Source organism: Oncorhynchus mykiss, chromosome 16, assembly GCF_013265735.2.
Source record: "Oncorhynchus mykiss isolate Arlee chromosome 16, USDA_OmykA_1.1, whole genome shotgun sequence".
Taxonomy (NCBI): Eukaryota; Metazoa; Chordata; class Actinopteri; order Salmoniformes; family Salmonidae; genus Oncorhynchus; species Oncorhynchus mykiss.
In genome coordinates, this window is record NC_048580.1 from 42688409 (window position 1) to 42709044 (window position 20636).

Here is a 20636-nt window from a genome sequence, read left to right on the forward strand (position 1 = left end):
AAAATGCCCTCTACTGCTTCTCCACTCACCGATCTAAAGATGTGGATGTCCTGGTTGCGGGTCACCAGATGGGCGTTCTTAGCTGTGCACGTGGCTGTTTCCAGCTTATCTCCAGTTAACATCCACACCTACACATGTAATAACAGTTTTAAAATACAATTTCTGGGTGATTAACTTTTTTTTGTACTTTTCTTATCCACATTCAAACAATGACATAACAACAGTTACAGAGGGCACAAAGCCCAGGGATAAACAAAGTGTATTGAAGTGAACTGCTAAGTGTTGTTGCTATGCGGCAGTCTCCCTCTGCCCCGGTGACCTCCCCTGACCTTGATGCCTGCATTGCGTAGGATCTCCAGGGTGGGCCGTACATCAGCCTGAAGCTGGTCTTCTACCCCCGTCAGACACAGCAGCTCCATCTCCATCTCCAGGCTCTCGATCACCGTGGCAACCTTCAGAGACCGATCGTGCACACTCAGCTTGGCCTGGATGTATCGGGCCTGTGGGTGGAGAAAGTAGCAGAGGAGAAAATATGAAGAAAAGATTTCGATTGGATGCCTACAATATTGGAATATAGCATGTTGGAGTTGAACTAGATTGATTTATCAACTGTCAGACGTACAAATTCATCAAATGTAACACGTTCTGGATGGTCAAAGGAATAACAACATCGATCAGCAAGTAAACACCCAGTAGTTTCCAGCTCAGAGGGCAATTTTCAGTGTGAGATAAAGCAAAAACTGAGTGACTCACTCAGGAACACAAACTCTGTGAGTGAGTGAGTCACTAAGCGAGTGAGTCACCGCCGCCCACCAGCCAGCTCACAAAATTATACACTCCAGCAATGGGACTGGGGCTGCAGGGGAGACACTGCCTGCCTCGCTCGCCCTGAGAATGGGTGTGTGTGTGATCTGAGCATCAAACAACAGGCTTTGACATTTAAAGAACAATGGTGAAAGTATCTGTGGAAACTATTTAGTTTTTGTATTTGTTGTTGTTGGCAGGTACTAGGTTGATATACAGGACATACCAAAACCTGTACAGTGCGTGCTAATGTTGAGGAATATAAACAAATTAGTTACACATATAGTGTACAAAACATTAGGAACACCTTCATAATATAGAGTTGCACCCCCTTTTGCCCTCAGAACAGGGATGCTGGCCCATGTAGACTCCAATGCTTCCCACAGTTGTGTCAAGTTGGCTGGATGTCCTTTGGGTGGTGGACCATTCTTGACACACACGGGAAACTGTTTAGCATGAAAAACCCAACAGCGTTGCAGTTCTTTGCACACTCAAACCAGTGCGTGCACCTGGCACCTACTGCCATACCCCGTTCAAAGGCACTTAAATATTTTGTCTTGCCCATTCACCCTCTGAATGGCAGATATACACAAGGCATGTCTCAACTGTCTCAAGGCTTAAAAATCCTCCCCTTCATCTACACTGATTGAAGTGGATTTAACAAGTGACATCAATAAGGGGTCATAGTTTCATCTGGATTCACCTGGCCAGTCTAATGTTCCGTATACTCAGTGTATATTATCATCCTACAACAACAAACAATATTTCACTGAAATCTCCTTGGGATTGTGAGGAGTGGTAACCAACACAATGATTAACTGGGGCACAGCAACACAAGAAGAGGGAGGTGCGTCAACTAGTAGAAATGAATAACTAATGTTGTTATAACTGCTATAACACACTCGGTATCATCTTTCATTCTCAGACATCAAAATGAATTGGCATTCTCTTTACGACGCCGTCATAACACTTCCTGCGTGGTGTTGGTTTGAACCGACTGAGTCTTTATGACCTGCTATGTGGATGTGCTTGCAGAAGCCAACTCAAACCAAGATGGATACCCTGGGCTTCAGTCTCACTAATGAGTTTGCCAAATGGATATGAAACACTGAAATGTCAAGGTCACCGACAGCGGGCTTGGTTGCTCAGGACAGTCAATTCATTCTCCATTAAACAACATCCTCCTCCTGTTGGCTTTGGTTATGGTACAGTCCCGACCGCTAAGTATCAATGTGATGACAGAAACATTTAAGCTCATTCAAAGACAGAGAGGGAATGCTACTAACCTCAAAGTCTTGGTACTGTTCCTCTGTTAGAGACTTCTTGGAAACGACCAAGACCCTCAGACCTTCCCTGGCCATATTCCCACACTGGAAGAAAGAGCAAAAGTAACACTAAAATATTAATATCAGAACAGAATGTTCAAACATTCACAATGACTCTGACCCCCCCCCCCCCAAAAAGGTTAAATTGACAGCAACCTCTAAAGGTGATCTAAACATGATATATTCAAATCAGGGTGGTCTTCTATTCAAACTAAAAATGACTTGTTCTCGACTCGAGGAAGGAAAATCTACCTCTTCTTCCAGCCAGTCGTTATACTGGACGATGCCAGCCATCACCACATCTGCACCCTTCATGTAGAAGCTAATCTCTCCTGTAGACTCATCCTGCAAAACAGACCACTGTCACTACCTAAACTCCATGCTTGACAAACAAAATAGAAGAAAAACATTCACATCAATCAATAAGGTATATTCTGGGGTTTCCCCCTGACTCTCAGCAGGGATGCACATAAAGATGCGCATGTGTAGGGATGCACATAAAAATAAGAGTTTATTATTGTCAGTTGGTTGCGTAGAAAGGGAAACTTAAGTTTGTTCTCAAACATGCTTCAAAATATTTTCTTGAGGAACCCAAGTTCAACCCCAGGCTTCCTGAAGTAGAGTTATACCAGGTCTATCCAAGCCAACAACAATAGTTAGTCATGCAGACAGCACAGAGACTTAGTCATAGGGTTCATAGCCGGGTAAAGTCTTTTTCAGATCAGTCTCCGTCTTGATGGATCACTGGACCAATGCCCAGGTTCAAAAGCCAGAAAACGTATAATTCAAAAGAGCAGTTGGCCCCACTGGTGTCAGCTATAGAATGTATCTTTCAAAAGAGCAGTTACATCCGAACACTGACAGTTGGCGGGCAATCAAGCAAAATACAAATCATCTTCCACAATACATTAGTTCAGCTCCGGAAGGCAAACACCGCTGGCAATTGTAAATGGATGACTGGAATTTGCATTTTCAACCCCGATTCATATCCCAGTCAGCTACACTTACTCGAACTATGATTCCCATCCGCTTGCTCTCATAGGTGAAGGGGAATATCTGCAGGATGGTGAAGTTCAGGATCTGTCCACTAGGAGTCCTCAGCTGCATGGAGTTGTGGTCCCGCCCGACCAGGGTCAGTCCAACACTCTCAGTCCACTGCACCAGCGACACCTAGCAAGGCAAGGCAGAGGAGACAGTTTGGTGAATGGTGGTTATCAAAATAGATCAGTTTGGTGAGGTAAATGGACCATTTTAACATGATGTACCGTTTCACAGGAAATAGCAATAAGCAGGAAATATCAAAGTGAGCAAAGAACACAGTTCTACTTCAGCGCAAATCAATAATAAAAGCATTTCTGCACTCAAAGAAAATTGATTGACAAATTGATTGAACAAACTAGGAAGAAAATCCTTTTAAAAGACGCATGCTGCATGTTTTTTCTGGTTTCTTTTGAATGGCACATGAGGATAAAGCCTGATTTTTATTTTGGATTTAACTAGTCAGTTAAGTACAAATTCTTATTTACAATGACGGCCTACCATAAGGAAAAAGGCCTCCTGCGGGGACAGGGGCCTGGGATAAAAATGTGAAAAACAATATAAATATAGGACAAAACACACATCACAACAGGTGAGCCACAACACTACATAAAGAGAGACCTAAGACAACAACATAACAAGGCAGCAACACATGACAACACAGCATGGTAGCAACACAACATGACAACAACATGGGAGCAGCACAAAAACATGGTACAAATGACATTTGGAATCATTGAAGGAATCATTTCTGGGGGGGTCAGAAGTTATTCATTTCTCAAAACTTCCAGATATTAGCACAAGATCAAAAACAATTCATCCTTCATGCCAACACTGGCCGCTCTCTAATATACACAGAGTGTACAAAACATTAAGAACACCTGCTCCTTCTAATGACAAAGACTGACCAGGTAAATCCAGGTGAAAGCTATGATCCCTTATTGATGTCACTTGTTAAATCCACTTCCAATCAGTGTAGATGAAGGGGAGGATTTTTTAAGCATCGAGACAATTGAGACGGATTGTGTGTGTGTGTGCCGTTCAAAGGGCGAATGGGTAAGACAAAATATTTAAGTGCATTTGAACAGGGTATGGTAGTAGATGCCGGGCACACCGGTTTATGTCAAGAACTGCAATGCTGCTGGGTTTTTCACGCTCAACAGTTTCCTGTGTGTATCAAGAATTGTCTACCACCTGGAAGACACCTAGCCAAGCATCGGAGTCAACATGGGCCAGCATCGCTGTGGAACGCTTTCACCACCTTGTAGGGCTGAAGGGGGGGGGAAGGGGGGGAAAGGGGGGGGTTCAACTCAATATTAGGAAGGTGTTCCTAATGTTTGGTAGACTCAGTGTAGATCTCGAATGGATAGAACGAGGCATTGGTTGGACCCTAAACACCTAAAGTCCAGTCCTAAACCATGGCTCCTCTCCTCCTTCTAACAAATAATACTTATTCCATGATAATATTTGGTCTGAGGCTATGCTTGGCTTGTGTGTTGGTCATACAAGTTGGGGAGAATGAGGAACTTGACTTAGTCATGGTAACATTAGTAAGGCTACATTCACTGTGAAGGCATGCAGTGAATCGGCCTCCACCACAACAGCAGCACTTGGTAATGGGAATGTCTAGAGTTTAATTGAGCTGGGTCTGCTACTGGCAAATGGCTGGAGTCAAAACCACAGCTTGGCATAAGCGAAAGTTCTTATTGGTCCTGCTTGGAAATGGAACCGTCAAGAAATACTTGATACTCTTCCGGCGTTTTGTTATAGGAACACACTTCTCTTGAGTAGATACCACAATATTTTAGACATAATATATAAGATGTACTAAATAAGCAGATGTAAAAGCATAAGCTGTGGAAAAATTACTCCACACTACAACCAGGACCCTTCATTTAGATTTGATTAACAACAAAAATGAGTTACGTCTGCCAAACAGGTATCACATCCAACAGAACAAAACAAGTTAGATAAATGGCTTGTGAATGGATTCCTACCAAAAACCACACATCCAACTGTCACTGGCATTGTGACCACGACAACCGGCAGCCAAAACTATATATATCTATGGACTTCCTGAGAAGCCATTGAAAAGCAAACTGAATTTGAGCCCAGATCATATCAAGCGAATCAAATATACCTATAGTAACAACAGCAAAAAAAAGTTCAATCAAGAAAGGAAATATCTACACATTGACTGATTTTGTCATCTGTGAGAAATGTTGTTATCCCACAATTCATTTTCTGGAAAACAATGCTTGTATTGCATGAAGTTCAGCATACACTAGGCCACAACTCACCACAAAACAACTTCTGTGGGCCATATCAAAGTATCTACTATGAAGGTAGGAGACTCAAAGGGTGGATAGGCTAAGCCCAATGGACTGGGGAGCACATTAAGGAAATCCGTATTTACACCGCAGGAAAAGGATCAAGCTGAATTCCCCCTCAGCCTTCTTCCTGAAGTTCAAACGATTCACAGTGATCCAGGTCACAGCTAGGTACATGTGGAATGTAATTTGTCTCCTCAAGGTTTCCTTCAAGGGCAGCAGGTAGTCAACTGCAGGGACTGATAAGGGTTCAAGCTGCAAAACCATTTGAAGTGACTCTCTCCATATTTTAATCTGGATTCCATTCTTCTACTGTCACCGTACCTACTGTAATTGGCGTAGTGACAATTCCCTTTAACCTTTGAGGCTGTTGAGTAGACAACACATTTCTCACAGGCTATTTTGGTATATGTTGGTCTATCGTTAACGAAGGAGTATATTATAACTGCGCCGAGGCAAATACTAACATCCTCCGGTTGCTGTGTTTATGGACAGCGATGTCTAGTATTGAGGGTGAGCCATTATGTACCTCGTCTGGGCTGGCGGCCTGGTAAACCCTACAGGTGTCCTCATAGTGCTGCTCTGCCTCGGCCTGGTCCGTCACGCCGTTGGCCTCGTACACGGGCGTCACACAGTGCACCAGGGCGATGGCCTTCACCGCCTCATGCACACGGCTGCTGATGGTCTTACGAACCTTAGTAGCCGCCGGAGCTCTGGATGCTGGGACGTCGTGAGAGGGCTGTGGGGAGGAAGGTGTACAAAAGAAAAGTTAGCCCACTGAGTTGGATTATAAGCATCGGTCTACCTGCAAGGTTTTCAATGATTGGTAGAGCGTTTTTTTACACCTAACTTTTTTCTCAGCTATTCATTGATTGACAAACAGTACCCAATTGAGTAAAAGGTACCTTAAAAGAAAATGACTCAAGTAAAAGTCACCCAGTAAAATACAACTTGAGTAAAAGTCTCAAAGTATTTGGTTCTAAATATACTTAACCTAATTTACACCACTGCATACAGTCATCAGATAAATACATTATTTGTGGGAAAAACATGGATCTACTTGTACCTGTGAGCCTCCTTATCACTATGTCAAAGTATAAGAAATATGTGTTTTGTAGTGCTAAAAAAAGAACACTTCTCTGAACTGACTCAGTTCTAAAATGACTAACACACAAAGCCATTTGACTATTTAACCTTCATTTAACTGGGCAAGTCAGAGGCGGCAGGGTAGCCTAGTGGTTAGAGCGTTGAACTAGTAATCGAAAGGTTGCAAGTTCTAATCCATGAGCTGACAAGGTACAAATCTGTCGTTCTGCCCCTGATCAAGGCAGTTAACCCACTGTTCCTAGGCCGTCAGCTTTTAAAGGTAAAATAAAAGTTAAGAACAAATTCTTATTTACAATGACGGCCTAACCCGGGACGGCGCTGGCCCAATTGTGCACCGCCCTATGGGATTCCCGATCACGGCCGGTTGTGTAGTGACGCCTCTAGACCGCTGCGCCACTCGGGAGGCCTAACCATCCACAGAGACCCACGGCAAGTAAACACAACCAGATGTGTGAAGAAAGAAAAAAAATGAACAATCAGCTTTACTATCTATTTTTAGGCCAGGCGTTGTGTTTCCACAGGGGTCAATGATGGTGCCATTAAACTAGGGCCGGCCAGTGTTCGTGGGCTCTGGGGCTAGTGGCTAATCCGGTTTCCTGCTCCACTAACCTCTGGTGTCAAAGGGACAAAAAGTCATTATGGGTCAAACAATAATCACACAGCTGATATGTGATAAAACAATAAGTTACAAAGACAAGGTTTTTGTTACTTGTTTTAACACAGAATTTCAAACATCGGCTGTCTCACCGATTAGTGATACATTTGTTGAACACAGCCCATATGGACTGATGCAGAGCCATAGTTCTACATCTACGTTTCTGTCAATGACGGTCTATGTGCGCCACATTGATCTCTATATTAGGGCTGACCCCAATTATTCGACTGGTTGATTGTTTGGTCGATAGGCTGTTGGTCGACCAAAATTTTTTTAGTCGAGCAGTAGCAAATATAAATATATATATACAGTACCAGTCAAATGGTTGGACACACCTATTCATTCAAGAGTTTCTTTACTTTTACTATTTTCTACATTGTAGAATAATAGTAAAGACATCAAAACTGTGAAATAACACATGGAATCATGTAGTAACCAAAAAAAAGAGCTAAACAAAACAAAATATATTTTATTTGAGATTCTTCAAAATAGCCACCCTTTGCCTTGATGACAGCTTTGCACACTCTTCGCATTCTCTCAACCAGCTTCACCTGGAATGCTTTTCCAACAGTCTTGAAAGAGTTCCCACAGGTGCTGAGCACTTGTTGGCTGCTTTTTCTTCACTCTGCGGTCCAACTTATCCCAAACCATCTCAATTGGGTTGAGGTCAGGTGATTGTAGAGGCCAGCTCATCTGATGCAGCCGGCCTGTGTTCTTTTCCCCATCTTAATCTTTTATTTTTATCGGCCAGTCTGAGATATGGCTTTTTCTTTGCAACTCTGTCTAGAAGGCCAGCATCCCGGAGTAGCTTCTTCACTGTTGACGTTGAGACTGGTGTTTTGCTGGTACTATTTAATGAAGCTGCAAGTGAGGAATTGTGAGGCGTCTGTTTCTCAAACTAGACACTCTAATATACTTGTTCTCTTGCTCAGTTGTGCACCGGGGCCTCCCACTTCACTTTCTATTCTGGTTAGAGTCAGTTTGCGCTGTTCTGTGAAGGGAGTAGTACACAGCTTTGTACGAGATCTTCAGTTTCTTGGAAATGTCTTGCATGGAATTGCCTTCATTTCTCAGAACAAGAATAAACTGACGAGTTTCAGAAGAAAGTTCTAAGTGACCCCAAACTTTTGAACGGTAGTGTATATATTTGCGCCCATCTCAGTGAACTAATCCATTGGGGAGGCCTAGACTAAAAGCCCATGCTTTTCCGGAGCCTCCGGAGGCATGCAGAGGCCATATCAAGCTCTGTACCAAATCACCATGCGTCTCCAAAATGTTGTAACAATTCGGAGGGCTCTGTAAGGCTCCACATTGACACGATTGGTTGATGGTAGGTGGGGGCGGTACATCCTGTATAAACACATACTCACTTCCTTGACAACTTTCTTCACAAAAGCTCTGCACTGCTCCGCAAAGCACAACAAGTATGAATGCCCTGACTTCTGTCACCACTAATGATCTGTGGAGCTTCTCAAAGTAGTGTTTTTTTCCCCACCTCAAACAGCAAGCAAATTAAGTCTGTTTTTACATCCATTGAGAATGACAACAGTTCCTCAATGTAGGCTATTTGAAAAATCTTTCCAGCTGTCTGCCTTATCGATAACCACTCAGCATGAAAGGGAAAAATGTCATACTCGGATCTAGTGGAAATGTCCTGAAATAGGGCTGCCTTATTGCTTCCTATCAGTGCTGGACTTGGACTGAAATAGGTTAACATTCTTTAAAAGAAACAGGTGCCGGTACTCAGCTCCAATGAGCTCCTGCTCAAGTCAAGCACTGCGTCTTATCCCTTGCGCAAATAGCCTACAGCTGTGTACCTTGCTCACTGGCCCAGAATACTTTATACAATGTCGCTAGGGCAAGATTTTGGCTGGACCCAAGTTAATAGCTGATACTGTGTTTCAAGTTTGTTGCAGACAGGCCATGCATAGCAATGTGATTTATAGTTGTTTTAAATGAGGATATTTTCCACCTGCATGCTGCAATGTTTTTATTTGTTGGCTTTATTTAGGCTATTTTTACATAGTTGGCAACGGCAATAGAAATTCCTTTTTTAGTTTTGTATCATTTTCATTTAGATTTGAATATAATTTTTGATTAACCACATGACAATGATTTTCAGATATGAAACAATTAATTGAAACAGTTCCACAAAAATATATGAAAACCATAACTGGAAATCAGATCTGTAGAAACGCTAAGATAAATTGGCATTATAAATGAGAAAGGTTGTCGACTCCTCGTGTAGCCTATTACTGGCAAGAGTAATGGCAGAATCTGTGAAAGCCAGTAGAAGGAGGATGGTCGGTCAAGTTTTTTTTCTTCCTCTAGATCTCTGGCTCCCTCTTGAGTCATTTGTGTGCTATTTCATCAAACAATGAGCTTAAAGCATCAGACAAGCTCAATGCATATACTTGTTTTTATTAAAACACATAGGCTGTGTCTATATATTGAAAAATACACGTAAAAAGAAATCCACAAATCGATTGATTGAAAGAACAGATGACTTTCGGTCGCCCAAGTTTTTGTTGTTGTCAGGGATAGCCCTACTCTATACGGTTGGTGATGATGGTTATTGTTTTACCTGTGTGTAGGCACTGAACACGTGGCTCTGCACCTCATCCATGGAGTCCATTCCATAGGCCACCGTTCCAAGATGGAGGCGACGGAACACCATCTCATTCTGGGTGAGAGTTCCTGCATCAAACACACAAGCACAATGTATATTATTTGTATCTTATTATATATTATTTGAAACATTTCTACTGAAAGTGGGAACACACGGTAATGTTGGTGTTACAATTATGATCATCATTTAAAAAGTGATTTTTAAACAGTCTACAGAACTCACACTATGATCAAGTAGCTGTTCCTGAAACCATTTCCATGATGCCAGTGTCCTGGTTGTCCTCACACTCACTTTAAAAGCCTCTCTCTCTGTATGTAGTATTTCAGGATGACCTGAGAGCCCCCTACAGCACATACATTAGACTGACCTTTGACCCCTATCGACCTTATCACTATGTGGGAAAATCCAGTATACTTTTATTGGCCGTTAGGGTCGTAAATTTAAGAGGGGTACAGGCCAGTTCCTGAGGGTGTGTGTGTGTGCAGAGACCGGAGACTTCAGGCCTGTTTTGATTTAAAGCTCCAATAAGTAGCATGTCTCTGAGAGTCGCACACAGCCCAAAGCCCTAGGGATGGGTCAGCCCTAGCAATGTCATACTGGACACAACCTTAGCACATCTTCAACACTATCATCTCACATCCAACATGTCAGTCCGTTGTGTCAATTTCCTCTCCTGACCACTGAAGCAAAGATACATGCATTCTTATTACGTAGCCACTCGACTCTTCCTGTGCACTACAACGTTAAGCTGTTTTATGCCAACATTAAATACTACACGTTTTATACCACAGTTACGTCCGATGCGATATTGAGCACAGTTACATGCACACAACAATGATTAATGTGGATAGTCAGATTAATATGATAGTTTTAAATTATTTAATAAGCCTGTTTTCATGGACACATCTGAAATTAGGCAACTGATGGGCCTTTTGTTAAATGCAGAAAATTGGCAATCAAAATACATGTTCTACCACAGTGACCATGTTATTTTTGCGAAGACCAGGGTTGGGTAAGTTTAGATTCTAAATGTAATTCCTTACAGTTACTAGTTGCAAGTCCAAAATTGTTATCAGTAACATAACATTTGCATTTCCCCACACTCAGTAATGTAATCTGATTACTTTCAGTTACCTTTAGGTTGGTAGCTGGCACATACACAAAGTCATAAAATCAGATTTTAAACCTAACCTTAACTACACTGCTAGCCCTAATGCCTAACATTAAATTAAGACATTTTTGTTTTCATACATTTTTACAATATAGCGCATTTTGACTTTGAAGCTGGCCCATCTAGAGGAAATCCCTCAGTTCTGCCTCAAGGACCAATAAACATCAATCTTGCTTTGAGTTGAAAAATAAATGCTGCTCTCGGAATGGCATGCTTTGAACACTACCGAAAAAGTACTATTTGCATATGAAATATGTTTTTCATATGCTGCATTTGTTATAGGCCTATTGTCAAAGTTTTTGTTGGTGACACTTTGATATCTGCATATCTGCAAAGTGCATGTGTCCGTTAGGCCTACGGTAAAATAATTATTATCAGAGTTTCTATTGGATAAATTCTATTCACTACACCGATTCTGTTGCAAAACGTTTCTTAAACGGTAGCAAATGGAACAAAACAGGGAGGGACCTACCAGAATTTGTCAAATAGAAACTCTTGTTTTGCTGTTTGCTTCCATTTGGTTCTTAAACGGTTTCTGTAATGAATACACTTCTGGTCTCAAAAACAATGATTGATAGGCACCTTAAACTTCTTAAATTCAACCATTATTGGGTTAAAATACACATACACATTTGTGAACAGCCATCCACAACAACCACAAACCATAAGGCACAAATAGCTAAATGAGAGTGCAGCAGTGTGATTTACGTCAATGCGCTATGTAGCCTATAATAGGCCTAAGTGATATCCGTGTTGCCGGTAGGCTACACCACTGCTGTCATCCTTACCTCCAAGCATTTAATCAAGTGTGACGACCCTCCCACTCTGTCTGCCGAATTCTTTCTCTTTGCTCTTGTTTTCCTTAATAGGATGTCGGCGGGAGGAGCCGGGAAGGTCGTTAGCTAAATGGGACACACCTGCGGTCGGGTGTGTCCCGGGGATAAATATACCTTTCCCCCATACATCGAGGAGACTCTCTCAACGCAGACACAGTGTTGTTTTTGGTTGTGGCAATTTGGGGCTTCTTTGTGTTCATTTGTTTTGGCACCTCTCAACACCCATCATTATCACCATCTATGACCTCATCCACTCACTTACGCTACTGACTACACACACCATTGTTACATGTATAATAGTTTACTTTATTTAATAAATATGTTTGTTATTTCTTCATCTCCGCGGTGCCTTCCTCTTTGTTATGGGCTTCGAGCTAGTTCGTAACACAAGTTAGATAATCTTTGGATGCCGACAGCAGTCGCACCATTGGAAGACATAGATTGGACGGTAGCCTACAAAAGCCTATTCCTGCTCTTTTTCCACGATCCATCAAACACATTTGGTGTGCCTGCATAGTGTTCTCTGACTTGTGGTCAGACTCGCTCAGGCACAACAAACTTAAAATTGGGCCCTTTTTTTTATGCTTATTTGAACATCATTGAGAAAACAGTTACAGGTTTATGTCATCCGTTACTCCCCAACCCTGGCGAAGACTATTTAATTCTGAGTTGGAACATATAAAGTTTGTATGTGAAAACGATTTCTAAGATGCATACTTTCGTTTTTTCCAAACTCACTTCACTCACGCACAAGTGGCAGGCTTGCGCCATCAGCGGTGGCATACGGTAGATCAAATACACCGCTGGAAAGCCGATTAAGCCGTTTACACGTCCTAATAATTTGAAACATTTCTCAGAAAAACTGTTGTTTTAACCTGAATATGCTTACTTTGATTATGATCTTATTAAGATAAATCAGGGTAAGATGTTTACATGACTAATGCCATACTCCCCCTTCTGCCATAATCAGTTTAATATCAAACTATTAGTGTGCGTGTAATCGTACACATTGACTAAGCGGATGGAAGTTAATGGAAGCACTCTCGCTTCAGATCAATACACAGAGTACACAGACACATAGCCGTGATAGTCCGGCGGCCCGCAATGACACATTTATGTCTATAAACCACAAAAGTAGCAGACTCACCTGTTTTGTCAGTGAGCAGATAGGAGATGCGTCCCAGTTGTTCAGGTATAGTGCTGGCCCGGACCACCGTACCTGGGATCTTAGAGTCTCTTCTGATCATCCAGCTGAACACCATCTTGCCCATGTCCAGGTTCACACGCAAGCTGGACACAAAGGTTCACATTTTATTCATTTAAAAACAAGACTCCCAGATACACATTTTGGATATCAATGGTTTTTAGGTTCTCCATCAAACATGTTCATAAGCATATGTAGAAACAAATAAGCAAGGATAGATGTTGATGTACATGAAGCTCCAATTGAAAATAACACCTTTTGGTAACACTTACTTTGCTCTCAAACCTGTGTAATAACCCAGTTATTACAAGTGTAACTACATTGTTACAGATTACTTTTGAATGCTTTAAAATTATCTCATTGAAATGGAGACAGAAAGTGTGTTAAAACCTGATTGGGACGATGTTGGAGAAAAGCAGCAGGAAGCGGAAGATCTGCAGATACCAACGGCCGGCAAAGTGTTGGAGGGCCACCATGACCAGAGACACCACCACCAGAGCCCCAAACAGAATCTTGGTCAAACAGTTCACTTCCAGGTCAAAGAGGCCAACCTAGAAGAACCACAAGGAGAATATCATCAGGCAGTACAAATATTTTTGAAACACTCTCAGAACAGTCTCAATACAATATTATAGAAAATACAATTGGCAGAAATTATACTAATACTAGTAGCACTTTATTTTATGGTACAGCGTTTACTAGGGTATTTTCTAAGAAATGTCATGATAAAATGATAACCTAATAAACCTACAGATAATATACATGTCTTTGTCTACTAAAGGAAAGCGTCATGTGCAGGGTGTTTTACTGTGACTAACATGAATATACCTTGTGCCTTGGGTTTGAGGTGTTCATCACACTCCGGAGCTCCTTGCCTGTGTAGATAACAACTCCCACCACAGTGCCTACAGAGAAAGAACATTATAGTAATTGGCTGAGACTTTAAGTCTGGAATCATGAACCATAACATGTAATACAGCATATAGCAGCAATTTCAGCGACTTCCCTGGTTGTGAAAGGGTGTTTTGAAATGTATAACGACAGTAGGAATACGTGAGACAGACTGCCAATTTGCCAAATTACTACCATATGTTATATAGGTTAGACTCTGGAATCTTTATGTTGGGTTTTTTCCCTTATAGGAAAATGTTGTCTAATAGTTAACTACCCCTGAACTGTTTCTAAGTGACCAAATGTCTGATTGCGCCGGTGTGTGTGTGTGTGTGTGTGTAGGAGGACAAATCATCAGCACATCAATCGTGGAGGAAGTAACGCCTCATCACGGCTCTAGAGATGGAGGGAGAGAGATGGGGGGCGGGCGGGCTGGTACTAGTTACACCACTGGAGGAATTAGTATTTACCAGAGGCGATGACAGTGCTGGCCCACAGAGTATTCTCAATACTGAGACTCTCGTTGACTGGAGGGTCTCCATCCTCCTAAAGCACAGCACATAGGACACAAAACACAGAGTGAGTGGCATTACCCTCGAAAACAGCCTTTCTTCCAAGTTGACTAGATATGGTGGCAATTATCTTGATGTGAGTCTTTAGCAGGTCTTATTCAAGAAAAGTCAAATAGATTTGTCCAGGTAAAACACTCACCCTGGTGAAAGTGCCAATAAAGTTGTGGATGTCAATGTTTGGTTCCTCCGCATACACATAGGATCTGATCTGGAGAAGGTCCTGGAGGAGCAATCACAACATGGTCACTTGATAACCGACAACACTTCTAAGAACATCCCCAAAAAACATGAGATGTGGCATTACTTTACTAAAGATGTCTGCAGTCAGTGAAGTGCCAACATTGCACTCTACTATAGACATAGCGGAGCAGCCATTTGGTGTGGTGACTCACAGCAGCAGTGGGCAGTCTCTGAGTACAGGCCACCGGGAGGCGTAGTTTCCAGTCTGTCTCTCCATCCAGCTGGTCAGTACGCAAGAAGCAGGAGCCTGGGATAAGGGAGGAGAACGGATGATTTAGAATGGAGTAACAAACACCTCTAGGGGGCTCTACGGTATAAGGGTTTAGGGTCTCTGTGGTACCAATAACTTATTTCTGTATATCAAAAGAAAAAAAAAATATGTCTTACCCTATCAGTTTTGTCACTAGCTTCAACTTCTGCCGTTATTTTATTTGGTGCATCCTTTGTTCCCTCTATCTTTCAACATAAACATATCTTCCCGAATGACAAAGGTCATCTTATTACAAAATAGTGTTCAAATATGAATGGTGCCCAACTGCACATTAATCTGGGGATCAACAAGTGGAGAGGCATCCATGCCAACCCAGCCCTCATCCCCCCACAGCCCCCAGTAACCCAGCCCCCAAACCCTAGCCCGCATCATCCTGCCTGCCTGTAGCGGAGAACACAGATCATAGTTAGGCTCTTCATTATTGAGTTAATGGCCTCCATGTGTTATAGAGATAACCAACCAAACACTCTTTCCAGTAAAATAAACATATGTTTTTTTCATCCCCCTATAGAAAAGCACAACCGCAACCAAGCATGCATCATATAGTTTGTGTTACCCCAAATCAAGATGATAAAAGTGTAAGGTTATGGTGTTTTATTGCACATTTTCAATGGATCCCAACCGTTGCAAGTTATCGAGGGGGCAGTGGTGTTTTTGTTGTGTATGAGACAATAAGCCTGTCGGAGACAGCATTGTTTTGCATGTGAGTAATTCATTGTGTTTCTGTCATCACTCTTCCAAATCTCATCCAATTCCACATTTGTTTATTCAGATTAGGCTCCATCTTTGTACCTTGGTTCCCCCATCTTCTCTTTGCATTTGATATGTTCTTTCTATTCTACACTTTGCATATCTTGGTGATTTTCCTTAGGATGCAACTTGTAATTTGAAAGACAAAAATGGTCAATCGAGATCTTAGGGAAAATAAATGTCCCATGCTTCTTCTACCACAACCCATCATCAACATTCAACTTAAATGGACCTCATTACAATTTTAGACATTGTTACACTTCCTGTCCTGGATCTAGAGTAATCCCTTCACCTCACCACCCTTTTAAAACATGCCATTTCCCCAACTATCTTGTTTTGGAGATTTGGATGAATGACCAGCAGATGTTTACCGTTTCTTTCAGAGGTCCTTAAGAAGATCATGTCAGCGGGAACTCGCTGGTTCTACAAAGACAGAGAAGAAAAACATGACTTCAACTTGCATCCTGTTACAACCCCCCTCCTCTGACTGTAGACATTCAGACATTTTGCCTTTAATGTACATTACCTTCATTCAGCTAGTCATAATAATAAGCCCTGCAGCAAATCATCCAGCCTTACTTACCCAAACTGGGAGCCTGACCGGGCTTTACACTCTGTTTGACCCAGACTTCACTGTGACTGAGTCCTGGTCAGAGTTATTGGAAGATTCATTTTCAACGCTATTTAAGTTGACAGACTTCAAAACATTGAGCTGGGGCATGGTGTATTTTAAGTGGTCGATGGTTTAAATTAAGATTTACTGTGGCACTTCAGATCCATGTGGCAGTACAAAGTTGTATATTTAGATATTTTAACAAATTTCATATCTGAAGATCGTAACAATTCAGAGTTCGATTTACTTTGAATGTCTCTCAGTCATGGATAAAATAGATCAAATGTATAGAGAGCAACATGTGTGACCTATCCTTCAGCAGTGTTTAACTGAACCTTTCTGAAAGAAGTGGCCATTTGGTAACTGAGGACTCCCTTCTCATATTTCACATACAAAGACTCCCAGAATCTACTCTTTCTACAATAGCCAGCAAAAAAAGATGACAAGAGGCAACTGGCCAAACAGATTGGAAAATCTGTTAGAATTACTTAAGATACTTTTAACAGCGACAGCATGCTACCAGTGTTGTGACATTCAAATTAGCCTCACAAATGACAACAATAGTAACCCCAATTGATTGCCTTGTTTTAACTTCCCTACATGGATATGACAAATTAACTTAAAGTATTTTTAAGTGCAACTATCTGGTAAAACTATATCCTACAAGTTTAGCCTACGATTGTTTTGGTGCAGTTGAGGGCGAAATCTATGAAGTGATACAAACCTTTTCCACGATTATAAGGTCTCCAACTTGAATGCCACTACTTTTCACCTTCACAGTGCCTGAAATAAAAACAAACGTAAAATGAATATTCAATAAGCATTTTTAGATTGCAGAACGTTGAGTTGAGGTGACCAAATTCTTTTTGATAATCATAATTGTATTGTGGTTAGACCAAACAAAGGATGAACAGATATGAGCGTATGTTGTTTTATGGACATTCCATTCCTCTTCCGAGGGGAAGACTAGAGAAAAATGACCCAAACAAGTAAAAATCTAAAACGACCATGTAAACGTTCACATAGCTAAACAGGATTTATGGTAGTGAGACATCCTGGTGTCATTAACGTCATTCAAAGACACAGTTAAAACCCTGCTCTTCATTCTTCTCTTCCCATGGCCCTATACAGAAACACTTTTAAATATGACTGTTTATGTCCAACTGTCACCTCCCGATTGCCTAGCAAATGTGGACAACTGTTGTTATAGATTTCCTTTCACTAAATTTGGGGAAAGTAATTTTCCATGTAGGCCTAGACCTGAAAGAATGTTAGAAGGGCGGGGGAAGTTGAGCCTTTTCTTCCATTCCATTTGGAATGAACAGGCAAAAATTGTTAGAGGGGGTCACTGACCCATGACCTTTGCTGTGACCTCAGGCTTTTGCATATGTAAGACATTAAAGGACATTAATATTGCTATGCATTTAGGTGTATGGGAGTCTAAAAACTGTTCTGTTTCACAAAGATAATTCAAATGTAGTCGAGCTTGCTTTTTACAACATCTGATGGAGGGCAGCTTATCAATAAACAAAAACGTCCTAATACATTTCAGTAATAATCCATCTGAAATCAAATTCCTTCAAGGAAATAAACATAAATTAAGAATGGTCTACTTTAAAATGATGAATCCTGCAAGTATACAGGATTAGACAAACATCCTGGGTAAACAACTGTTTGTTTTTGCCTTTGACAAAGTACTTGCTCAGTTAGAGTAGAACAACAATCTACAGGGATCTCATGCAATTGGCTCTCATAACCCAGACCCCATGCAGCAAGTCACTGGGGGCACTATCATGGAAGCAACCATTCATTTTGTTTATGAGTAAAACAAGCTGCCAGATCAAAGGGGAAAAGTGATGGAAACCACAAGAGGTCTCTGGGATTTTATTGCTGGTAGCATTTTATTCCAAGCCCTCTTATGTGTACACTTTTACATCTCTGCTTTGAATTAAGGCATCACTCCCCTCCCAGTTTAAACAGGACACGACCAACCTTCATACAGTTAACTGGAGACACCCACTATTCAAATTCAACTAGGCATTTATATTCATCTCAATGGTTGCGTCAGGAAATTTGGTGGATTTTGATTTGTAGGAGTGGTTACGTTTTGTTGATGGTATTTATGTTATTGTTCAGTCGGCAGATTGTGTGCAATGACTGAAAATAAATCCTTACCTCTTGTTGAGAGCTTGCTGTAGATCTGTGAATTCACTTCTTTGTCTCGACAATAACATCGGATCTCCTCAACTGCTTCTCTCGCGATGGTTATGATCAAAACAAATCCCTGAAAATCAAAAATAAGACAAACCCAGTTAGACATTATTGTATTATTAGCAAGTGAGTAGTGGATCACGTATATACTTAATGCTACATTACTTGAAAAAAAAATGCTGCTTACCAAAGGAACCCAGTAGGTGTACAGAGCACCTAGCCTGAGCTCATTGACAAACTGAGAGCACGCCAGGAGCAGAAAGTACAAGTTGAAGAAGTACTTGAACTGATTAAACAGCACCTGAAAACACACAACAGAACAATATGATTTCACATGAACACAAGAACCAATCATCGATGTGTCTTTACACTATAGGAGTACAGTAATATATGCCTGTGATGTTAAATCAGGGTCATGTTCAGTAGGCACAAAAACAGAAAACATCTTGAAACCGAAGACGAAAATAAGCTGTTATTGTTATTTTGTCTGTTGAACCATATGGCAAGCAACATCCACACACAAATACATTCTATATTCTACATGACCACAAGTATGTGGACACATGCTTGTCGAACATCTCATTCCAAAATAATGGACATTAATATCAGGGTCCCCCCCTTTGCTGCTATAACAGCCTCCACTCTTCTGTGAAGGCTTTCCACTAGATGTTTGAACATTGCTGTTGCTTCCATTCAGCCACAAGAGCATTAGTGAGGTCGGGTACTGATGTTGGGTGATTAGGCCTGGCTCGTAGTTCCAATTCATCCAAATGATGTTTGATGGGGTTGAAGTCAGGGCTCTGTGCAGGCCAGTCAAGTTCTTCCACACTGATCTCGACAAACCATTTATTTTTATTTTTTTATTTTTTGTTGATTTTTACCCCTTTTTTTCTCCAATTTCGTGGTATCCAATTGTTGTAGTAGCTACTATCTTGTCTCATTGCTACAACTCCCGTACGGGCTCGGGAGAGACGAAGGCGTCATGCGTCCTCCGATACACAACCCAACCAGCCGTACGTACTGCTTCTTAACACAGTGCGCATCCAACCTGGAAGCCAGCCGCACCAATGTGTCGGAGGCTACACCGTGCCCCTGCCAACCTTGGCTAGCGCGCACTGCGCCCGGCCCGCCACAGGAGTCGCTGGTGCGCGATGAGACAAGGAGATCCCTACCGACCAATCCCTCCCTAACCCGGACGACGCTAGGCCAATTGTGCGTCGCCCCACGGACCTCCCGGTCGCGGCCGGTTACGACAGAGCCTGGGCGCGAACCCAGGGACTCTGATGGCACAGCTGCGCCACCCGGGAGGCGACAAACCATTTCTGAATGGACCTCGCTTTGTGCACAGGGCATTGTCATACTCAAACAGGGAAGTGCCTTCCCCAAACTGTTGCCACAATGTTGGAAGCACAGAATCGGCTAGAATGTCATTATATGCTGTAGCGTTAAGATTTCCCTTCACTGGAACTAAGGAGCCTAGCCGAACCATAGAAAACAGCCCTAGACCAAACTTTACATTAAGGCAGGTAGCGTTTTCCTGGCACCGCCAAACTCTGATTGGTCCGTCAGACTGCCAGATGGTGAAGCGTGATTCAGCACTCCAGAGAACGTGTTTCCACTGATTGGGTCAATGGTGGCGAGCTTTACACCACTCCAGCCGTCACTTGGCATTGAGCATGGTGATCTTAGGCTTGTGCACGGCTGCTTGGTCATGGAAATCCATTTCATGAAGCTCCCGACAAACAGTTACTGTGCTGATGTTGCTTCCAGAGGCAGTTTGGAACTCAGTAGTGACTGTTGCAACCGAGGACAGACAATTTTCCTGCGCTTCATGCTTCAGCACTCGGTGGTCCCATTCTGTGAGCTTGTGTGGCCTACCACTTCGTGGCTGAGCCGTTGTTGCTCCTAGATGTTTCCATTTCACAATAACAGCACTTACAGTTGACTGGGGAAGCTCTAGCAGGGCAGAAATTTGACAAAATGACTTGT

At 42.0% G+C, this 20636-nt stretch overlaps 1 protein-coding gene across 2 annotated transcripts in view; it reads right to left on the minus strand.

Moving 5' to 3' along the window:
• LOC110492057 (probable phospholipid-transporting ATPase IIA) overlaps window positions 1-20636 on the minus strand; it is a 39542-nt gene that overhangs the window by 14054 nt on the left and 4852 nt on the right. For both annotated transcript variants that reach the window (XM_021566036.2, XM_036946948.1), the window contains exons 3-19: window positions 18835-18948; window positions 18612-18720; window positions 17161-17219; window positions 16195-16246; window positions 14955-15049; window positions 14702-14782; window positions 14461-14536; window positions 13928-14004; window positions 13490-13650; window positions 13043-13185; window positions 9844-9956; window positions 6027-6236; window positions 3138-3299; window positions 2382-2474; window positions 2091-2174; window positions 330-500; window positions 30-128 (exon numbers count right to left, since the gene is read on the minus strand). In XM_021566036.2, the coding sequence (XP_021421711.1) occupies window positions 30-128; window positions 330-500; window positions 2091-2174; window positions 2382-2474; window positions 3138-3299; window positions 6027-6236; window positions 9844-9956; window positions 13043-13185; window positions 13490-13650; window positions 13928-14004; window positions 14461-14536; window positions 14702-14782; window positions 14955-15049; window positions 16195-16246; window positions 17161-17219; window positions 18612-18720; window positions 18835-18948 (1899 nt within the window). The remainder of the gene's footprint in view (window positions 1-29; window positions 129-329; window positions 501-2090; window positions 2175-2381; window positions 2475-3137; window positions 3300-6026; window positions 6237-9843; window positions 9957-13042; window positions 13186-13489; window positions 13651-13927; window positions 14005-14460; window positions 14537-14701; window positions 14783-14954; window positions 15050-16194; window positions 16247-17160; window positions 17220-18611; window positions 18721-18834; window positions 18949-20636) is intronic.